This window comes from Bombyx mori, chromosome 8 (genome assembly GCF_030269925.1).
Source record: "Bombyx mori chromosome 8, ASM3026992v2".
NCBI classification, from domain to species: domain Eukaryota; kingdom Metazoa; phylum Arthropoda; class Insecta; order Lepidoptera; family Bombycidae; genus Bombyx; species Bombyx mori.
Genome location: NC_085114.1, coordinates 11,913,333 through 11,922,931, shown reverse-complemented (window position 1 = coordinate 11,922,931; position 9,599 = coordinate 11,913,333). Strand labels below are relative to the sequence as shown.

Here is a 9,599-nt window from a genome sequence, read left to right as displayed (position 1 = left end):
GTTAGGCCAAAGCAAGTCACTAAGTGCAGGCATTTGTAATCTTAGCATTTTATCTTAATTATTAACAACGGATCAATTAGGCTCCACCCTTGAAACTTAAGCTATACCAGGGTAGTCAAGCTGCAACAGTAGGCAGACTGCTTAATTGTTTTCAAAACTATTTTGCGGAAACGTGTTAAAAGAAATCCAACCTCATTCCATAACAGTGTAACTATGTAATTTATACATTTACTATTAAGTTTAAAAAAACGTTGAACTTCGTTCACTTATTTTCTGTTACATATTAAAGGTGGAACACATTCAGATTTAATGAAATAAAACAAATACAACTAGTAACAACTTCTATTTCAATAACAAAGCATTATCTACATTCACAAAATAATAACCTGTGATTAAGCAATATCTATTTAAAGACCAGTGACACTCCTACATATAGTTTATTATTATCAACACCCATTAACATAAAACACAGGAGAATGCAAATATTCGATATTCCTACATATAGAATTATAGAAATTAAACAGCAAGAACTGAAAACAAATTCAATACAATAGATTAAATGCATTTAATTAAACATCAGTACTTATTTTGTCAAATGAAATGAACTAGAATTTTATAGGTACATATTTATTTAGACTAATACACTAAAATTATTGATTAAAGCATGCAAATTAGTCATTCAGCATTCATAAATTAATGTGACCCAAAGTTCATGAGAGAATAAAAGGAATATATTCATTTGGTATTTCTGTATGAATAAAAACAAAGTGAAAAAAATCACACATAAATCCTTACATATGTGATATTATGGGCATTGTTTGAATATTAGTTGATTTATTTAATACCAAATAATACAAAAAGTTTAGTTAACTTTTATTTTTCTAATGCATATTATTCATTAAAATTCTAAAATCACTTTATTTTGATATGAATGCTGAACAACATTATTGTGTTTAACATGAGATAAGTCAATATGTAAATGATTGCTTATTCTGTGAGATAAACGTAATTTATCGTGGCATTGGTGGCATCGCAGGCATGGGTCCTGCCATAGCTGTGTTTGTCCCTAATAACACCTGGAAATGAAAATTGCTTGTCAATTTAGATATAATGTAGAAATAAGACAGTTGATGGGCATAAATGAATCCTAAGTCATTTAATTATAGATATGTTGTTATGTATGTATATATTTTTTAACATAAATCAATTATACAGTAGAACAAATCATCCAATGCACTTGAAGGAGGCAGTTCCCAAGATACTGGCTGTATTATGTTGGACAGCCAGACTCACTCTGTGTGGAAAGTACCAGCCAGCCTTAGCATTATGTGTAGCCTCCCTCAAGCGTTTGAAGATTTCTGATTTCTGTTGTTATGTTAACTTCCATGATGAAGGAACAGCTTCAAATACATGAAACATTTCAATATGTGCTATATTATTTCTGCCCTAAAAGTTTCATTTCATGATAAAAGATTCACATGCATTCAGGTTTGAATACTGGGGGAAATGTTTTTACAAAATAATTGAGTCTTCGACCTCATGTGCCATGGTGGGATACACATTGTAGTACCCATGTGTCCATGTGCCTCCATAGGCAAAGGTACAATAAGAAAATCGCATCTAATAAAAAAAGGGCAGAAAATGTTTTCTCTCAGCAAATAGCACAATAAAATTTTACCTATTAGTTAATTGTACTTGATAAGATTCCAAATACACACTAAAGACAAGCATCTTATGTACTTTAATTTACAGAAAACAACCAAAGTTATCACATCTTGGTTGTTTCAACAACTTAGTGATAATATAAAAATATAATGATAGCTAAAATTAATTGGTCATAATATTAGTGACCTCAACACATCTTGTTTTTTTTTTCCTTTTTTCAAAATGAGGTAACAAAAATATTTGATTTGAACTCACAATCTTAAAGGAAAAGGTATTTTGTCACGGCTATTGTTAATTTAAATGGTGGGTTATGTGTGCAGTGAATTTTACCTGTTTTTGTTGTGACTTTTCCATTTCGGCTACTTGAGCTCTTTCTACCTCAAATATGACAGGAGCAAACAATATTACCGATGAACTGGCAACAACCCACATTACTGAGCGTGATAGACCATACAGGCCTTTGATACCAGACCTGTAAAATTTTCATAGCATTTGAATAAACATCATACATCATTTTTATTACTTAGGTTATGTTTCAGACATTTTACAGTTTTCATAGACAACTAAAAATCAGGATATATTAACAAAAGCATAAGATTAAAGGGTAAACGTAAGTTCAATTTTATTTCAAGTCATGAAAACTAAAGACAATAAATACTGATATTTGGGTTGTATCCTAAAATTATAGCATATTATAGAGGAAATTGTATTCTGGAATAACATGTCCTAATAACAAAAAGCATTTAAGCCTGGGAGGTCTGCAAATGATCACCAGTTTGTGTACTCAAAAGAATAAGGCTTGTGTTTACTAGAAAATATTATTATGGCTTATAAAATGCTTAGAATACTGGGATACAAAAATATTGATGTCTTTAATTAGCCAATAGTTAGAAAAACATTAATACATGTGTGTATAAAGAACACTAAAGAATATAGGATTTTACTCTCTTTTCACTAATTAATTATTTCAAATGTGCTAAAATTATCCAGTGCCTGTCACAACCATTTCAGACAGTCTGATGGAATAAACTACTGTCAAAGAGACTATAATTTCCATTAATGCATCTACATAAAAAACCAAGGTAGCATCAGGCCAATTCCAACAGTTACTTCATGTCCAATTCAAAATTGAATCAGGTAGATAAATTAACTGTCACCAAAATGAATCTCAAGAGTACCAAACATTTAGAAATAGCTTGATTAAAATTGTACAAACATATCTGCTTGTTGATTGTTTTTTGAATGTTGTGTTTTGGTGTAATAAAGTATATTCTCTCTCTCTCTAAAAAAATTAATTGGTATTCAACAAGTATGTTATGACATTTAAGAGAAAAAAGTGAAACACGTTTTGTTTTCTATCTTTCTAATCATAGCATAGTAACCAAAACTATTGTAGGTCTCTTTCTTTCACAGTACACATTGTGTGGTTTTATTCATTTCAACATAAATAGCTCCAGCAATATCTGGCTATAGATTTATTGTGTCTAGGTTTTGTTATAATATAAGCCTCTTTAGTTTATTTTCATCATTCTGTCCTTCTCCCAGTCACCTGGGGTGGTGCAGCATGTTTTCTCTTTTCATAACCCTCTATCATATACCATCTTGGAGAGATGATACGTGTAAGTGTTCTTACACATATCATTTTTCCCGCAAGCCATCCATTTTATCTTTCTTCTTCTAAAGTCTTCCGCATTCATACTTAAAACAGTTATTATAGTAGTTTACTTTGTAGGTAATTAATCACTCAGTATTCAAAGAAAATATTTGCAGACAGATTTAAATTTTACAATGGATTTCAAAATAAATACCATGGCCTTGAAGTTAAATTTTTAGAGTTTTAACTTGTAACTTACCATGTATTTGTTGTAACTGTGTATGTGCCATTCCTTACACACTCTGGGAACATTTCGGTCAGACCCCACAATCTTTCAGAAAGAGTTTCATCTGGTTCCTATATTAAACAGTGAAAGGTAAAGTTTATAATTTGTTATTTAAAAAACCAGAACTAGTCACATTGTTTTAAATGGCCTTATATGTATGTATTTGGAAAATAAATTATTTAAATGGTAATTACGTACATCGTCGTACTCTTTCAAAGGTCCACTAGGAGATCCAGCAGTGGGCGATGACCCCACCTGAAAAATACATAGTCGTAAAAGTATATAACACAATCTTAATAATATTTATTTATAATTAGGTTTCTACATACCGAGGGGGTTATGAAATATTGTTCAGGCCTTCTTTCAGGGGTATCATCTTTGCTCGTAGTCAAAGACTCCATTCCGCTATCGCTTAATTCTAATTCATCGGTCAAATCCATAAGCATGTTATAGACAATATGGATTTAATTTGAAAAACGATTTTTTTTGGTAAATAAATTATCGTACTAGTATAGTTCTGTACGAACTAGGAAGCGTTTAAGATCTTATTTTTCAGAACAATCCAACCTCAATCAAAGCACCTTTACCATAGATTTTTTTTGGTACTTTTACCATAGATTAGTTGAAATTGATTTTTGATTTTGCTTTAGTCTTTGACTGTTGACTCAAATCTATTCTATTCACAGACTTAGATTAATTAAGTACACCACAAACCAGTGAATGATATTAAAGATTGCACATACTTTTGTTGTTTTGGATAGATGAGCGAACGAACTCACGGTCCACCTGGTTTAAATGTTTACCGTAGCCCACGGATATCAGAAAGAAAATACCATCATCCACTGTGAGCAATGAGGTCGAAGTATAAATTATATTGTTCAGCGGCTTTTAACTCTTCAAACCGAACTACGTGATTGCTTCGAGGAAAGAATTAGCAGGATGGTTGTATCTACTCACGCAGCTTACAATATATTGCGCACCCCTAGTAAATATCAATTAGCTGTATGAGTGTATAACTCAGAGAATGTGGCAGCTATTTTTCTTTAGTCGCCGTTTACAGCATCAAAGGAAAGAGAAAAGGTGTTTGCAATTCTAGGCCAACTTCAATTACTCATTTTTCTACATTATGCAATCTGTTATTTTCATTATTCTCAAATGGTATTCTGGTATTCTCAAATGGTATGCTCGCGGCTAAAATTTTAAGCTTACACGAAACCATAACTTACGACTATTATTATAATATTAAACATTCTATATTGTAGTAATAGTTTTTAGGAGAATTAGAAATTAATCGTTTAATTCAATGAGAGCAAAAACGAAGAAGAACCGCTCTCAAAAAGCTATATAATTTTACTTGATATTGCTTTTTGACATGGTAAAACCGAAATTCGGTTTTTTATGAGCTGATTTTTAGAAACAGTCTATTAAGGAAAAGCATTATGCAGCATTTTCTTTCTATTTTCGTATTTTATACAAAGTTATCTGTGCGCTAAAACTGAATTAGATTCCATCAGACGGTTCTGTACGCGACCGGTTGTATTGCTCCTCTATTTACATTTTTTTCAAATTTCTATTTTTCATGAAATAATAATTTAAAAAATATTACAACAACAGAAACTTTTATTGAGGATAACATTTTTGATGATAAGAATGCTTCTGATGGGATTTCTTCGACCGCACAAGCATTTTGTCTTATCAAAACGTTTTCAAAGGTAATGTACTCGTACCAATTTTCCTATGTATAGGTAAATATATCTAGCTTCTGTTAATACAAGATGATTAAAAATAATAGAGACAGACACGATAAATGGAAACTCACTTGGCATTCTGTTAAAGAGCTACATTCACAAAGAGAGTCGAAATTTTTCAATGACATTTCACACACTCAACAATGATAAAACGTTTAGATTTCTTCAAGTAAATTAAAATGTCGGAGATCCAGTCGATTACTGTGATGTTAATTGTTAACGTGCTAATTCCGAAGCTGGCTGTCAAGTTTTGGTTGGAGAAAAGAGGATTATTTTAAATTTTCGATTTCAGTCCATAAACTTACTTGTTATAGATAGAAGTTTGTTACGTCTAATAGAAATAATGGTAAAAAAGTAAAATAAACATACTCGTATTTTAATTATAAAAAAATGTGTATCTCACGACCCAACGGCTATCAATTGGTATTAATACCTAACTAAGTATTCTGCAAACTACTTTTCACAGCAAGGTGAAACATTTGTCGTGGAAATTTGCTCCACCTTACTTCTATCGGAGGCCGGATCAGCGGTCGTCTCCGTCTTTGCCGTCCGACTACCAGGGGAATGTTGTCCCCCACTTTCAGAGGATCAGATCTACTAAGTGATGCGAAAGGTCCAACGGCTATCCAGAATGAGGTCAAAATCAATTGTTAGTATTGTTAGTATCTCAATTTCAATGTGGTTCCCTCTGTGGTTGTCGAGATCCAGTTTTGTCATTCTAACAATTAGAGCCACATCGATAGTAGCGAAACAGGCCGATTTGTGAAAATTATTCGCTAGGTTTTCAACATTTTCATTAAGCCGACCCAAAAAAAGATGCACTTGAGCACCCCGTCATACTTGATGTTGTACACCAAAGACCGAAGGACCGAATTTTGGACACTGCACACGGGCTAGAGTTTGTGCTTTATTCTACCGTGTCCGGTGTTGATGACAGATTTGGCATATTGATTTAAGATAGCTTTTTATTAAAAACATTTTTGAAGATATAATGGCCTTTTTCTTTCAAACTACAAACAAGAATATTATGTTAATTTGTAAACTATCTGGATACCTTCGATACTTCGGTAGGTAGGTATATAGACCAAAAGTCTTTGATAATTTGACAAATGACAGTTGACTTATGTAAAATCTATGGTTGATTTTGACTAAAAATGTAGAATTAAGTTGACCTTCGTTCTTTCATAAATTGGTACAAAATTTCCAGAATCTGTAAGACATAGTTAGCACTCAAAGGATTAATGTTCATGCTTTTTAGGATCTTCAGATATTTAAAATCGAGTTATTATTGTTTTTTAATGTTAATTTTTGTGTTTAAAGTAATAATTGTCAAAGAAGGCATACGTTCCTTTTCATGAAAAGAAAAGCCTGTATGCTAATTTTAATGGTGCCATCTGTATTTTTTAATTTTGTGGAACTTCATTCTTAGCTTTCATCAGATTACAAAAAGGTAAGTGATAAACTATCCTATACTTCGAATACATTTTTATCTAAGAAAATTTTGTAATTGTTAATTTGTCATTGACTTTCTTCGATTGGTAGGCGTTGAAAAATATCTCCAAATTAGAATTAAAATTGCTCGTAGTATTTATATATGTCGTATAACATGTCGGATAATACCAGCTGTAATGAAAACTATTACATGATGTATTAAGAACACGGAATTCCGGTAATTAGCAAATATATTTTGAGTGAAAGAATCACATCGCAATCGCGTTCGTAAATGTCATTGATGATTTTCTGGACAGTTCTGTATATAAAAGAGAGACACCTATATATTTTAATTTCTTTTTAGTATTAGAAACACCCTTTTATAATACCATTAAATACTTTAATTGTATCCCCATAAAAACTTCTTGGAGGTTTTTATAAATGTTCTGCATTTGTACATTCCAAGCAAACATTATCCTGTGTCATATCAAAAACACACTTCAGAAACAGAATCAAATTCACTTACATCCCAAGTAACTTCTAAAATAATAAAGATACTTAATCTTTTTCATTGCATAGACCTGTGAATAAGCTCACAGTTTACCTACTTTTTAGTGATTAATGGATCCCATAGATAACATAATTTAAATGCCGACCCTATCTTGGGTCATGAGGTCTAAGGCTCAGTTGTATAGTGTAATGTGTCTATGTTTTCAAATTGGAACAAATTACTACTTTGCAGCGATAATAGACTGGTAGGTGGTACCTACTTGTGTGGGCTTAAAATATATATATCTGTTACATTATTCCTTCATCATATAAGTATGTATTTCAATAGAGGAACTATACCTTTCATGAAAGGTTTGAACACTGGCTTAGCTACATTGCTCAATATGAGTATAATAGCCCTCATTTTCATACTTAACCTTACTGGAACTCAAACTGAATCTTGTGGTAAACTAGCCATTCACAAATTCTCAGACCAACATGTATATTATTATTTTGTTTTATAAACAAACTGGCAAGATAAGCAAATATACTATACTTTGAATATCCTTTTTTGGTATAATAGATTTTCCATCTCATGATTAATTTTACAATATTTTTTTTAATTACATTATGTATAACATGTAGTAGAATGCACCTGTAACTGCTGCTCATGTTTGCAAATATTTTTATATTAACAAATGTAATTTCACTAAGAAAATAATTAGGTCTAATTACAAGTTTTAATGCTCAAAGTGGGTAGTATTTCTTATTATTACTACTCTTTTTTGCATTAACTGGGTAAGGTCCACCTGGTTATAACTAGTTCCAGAGCTCATAGACAAAGTGAATGCTACTGTCTACATTAACATAAGAGATAAAAGTTTAAAAGGCTACACATCTGACCCAAACTTTTATAATGGGTCGAATTCACACTGGCCGATTTTTTTTATGCTCTGGTGGTTACAGTATATCATAGACATCAAAAACATAAATGCTGCCACCCACCATGAGACATGAGCTCTAAGATCTCAGTTAGTACAGTACCATGGCTGACCTACCCTTCAAACCAAAATGCATTACTGCTTTACAATAGTAATACGCAGGTTGTTGGTAACATGTGCGCGTTCACAAGACATCCTACTACCAGTAAAGTCAGCTTTGAATGTAATATTTAAATTAGAAGGTAATTAGGGGTAGGAATAATTTTTAAAGGAGAATGTAATTAAGTATAAGTCATCAATCTGTTATTTAAAGATGATTTAAAGGAATATTAAATTTATTATGGATTTTAAATTTTTGCTGTATTGTGTGATTTTCCTTAATTAGGTTCTTTTAAAATAAAATAAAACCAGTGTGAAATTGTAAATCTAAATAAGAATGTCATTTTTTTTATGTGACTCAGATCGCGTTAGACACATCAAAGTTAAACAATATAATATAATTTTTTGAAATGACATAAAATTACATGGAATAAATATCTAATACCACTAATAATATAATACCAGGATACTAATCAGACATTCAAAGTTATTGAGGACAATTTTGTTAAAATATGAGTTTATTTAATGAATTTCATTAATGAAAATAATTACAGTTTTCATTAATTGTGCGCTATAATCTTTTATTTAAAAATTCTTCTTCTTCTTCTTTTTCTTCCTAGTGTTCTCACGGTCTAATGTCGTTCTGCTTTGAAATGCCGAATTTGCCAAATACGGGACAAAATTGAGAAATATCAGTAGGAAATAAATAAAGTTTGTTATGTTGTTTATAAAATTACATAGGTAACAAATTTTATAAATAATCAAAATAAATAAACACTAAAAGTGCTATCAAAATAAAACAGAAAATATCATGAGCTTTCATCCATTATTGAGAATAAGAACAAGGTTTATTAAAAATAAACTGTTGACCTGGTATTGAGTCAAGTATACATTCTTGTGCACTGCCAATGGACTGCTTTTGCCTTCAACCTCCATACAAAGCACCAACAAAATGTGTGGCCTCCCAACTATTTTCATTTTACAACTGTTAAAAACTAAATTATTGTAGTGAACAAAAATTTTGAATCACTAAATTTAGAAAAATTATAGTAGGATGTAAAGATGATTTCATTGATTCATGAATAGATTTTTGTTATATTTTTCACAAAAAAACTAGTGCAATATCTTATTATTTTGATGAAACTTCATAATGCAATAGTTTATGCCATTGATATAGAATATCACATATGCCATAATATAGTACCATCAGCATGCAATAGGCTATTAGTTTCAAGAAATTTTAATTTTTTATACTAGCCTCATAGAGCGTGAAAAAGGTTCAATTGTCTTTTTATTATATCCTTATAAAGCTCCGATTAGTACATCCAGTAGGACATCCATAAGTA

At 31.0% G+C, this 9,599-nt stretch overlaps 2 protein-coding genes across 4 annotated transcripts in view; one reads left to right on the top strand and one right to left on the bottom strand.

The window, feature by feature from the left end:
* Positions 1 to 328: 328 nt before the first annotated feature.
* LOC101740427 (mitochondrial import receptor subunit TOM22 homolog) lies at positions 329 to 5,517 on the bottom strand. Of its 2 annotated transcripts, none has more exons than XM_021351883.3 (5): positions 5,365 to 5,517; positions 3,744 to 3,800; positions 3,519 to 3,616; positions 1,996 to 2,137; positions 329 to 1,076 (listed from the first exon to the last, which is right to left on the bottom strand). In XM_021351883.3, exons 1-5 carry the CDS (start codon positions 5,419 to 5,421, stop codon positions 1,011 to 1,013), a joined length of 420 nt encoding a protein of 139 aa, XP_021207558.1. In that variant the 5' UTR covers positions 5,422 to 5,517; the 3' UTR covers positions 329 to 1,010. The 2 variants fall into 2 exon arrangements, with proteins under 2 accessions (XP_021207558.1, XP_004932244.1); XM_004932187.3 differs by lacking the exon at positions 5,365 to 5,517 and adding an exon at positions 3,875 to 4,542.
* A 921-nt stretch (positions 5,518 to 6,438) lies between these two features.
* LOC101740114 (inositol hexakisphosphate kinase 2) overlaps positions 6,439 to 9,599 on the top strand; it is a 49,670-nt gene continuing 46,509 nt past the window's right edge. Inside the window, exon 1 of one of the 2 annotated variants that reach the window (XM_021351873.3) lies at positions 6,439 to 6,743. The gene's annotated coding sequence lies outside the window, so the exon portion shown is untranslated. The remainder of the gene's footprint in view (positions 6,744 to 9,599) is intronic. The other variant, XM_021351875.3, reaches the window with a different exon arrangement.

What these genes read in the sequence shown, in the direction of transcription:
- LOC101740427 (XM_004932187.3), bottom strand. Translation starts at nt 3,991, where the DNA reads ATGCTTATGGATTTGACCGATGAATTAGAATTAAGCGATAGCGGAATG. An exon ending in AATATTTCATAACCCCCTCG is followed by an intron (nt 3,801 to 3,874) that starts GTATGTAGAAAC and finishes TGTATTTTTCAG; the next exon opens with GTGGGGTCATCGCCCACTGC. An exon ending in CTTTGAAAGAGTACGACGAT is followed by an intron (nt 3,617 to 3,743) that starts GTACGTAATTAC and finishes TGTTTAATATAG; the next exon opens with GAACCAGATGAAACTCTTTC.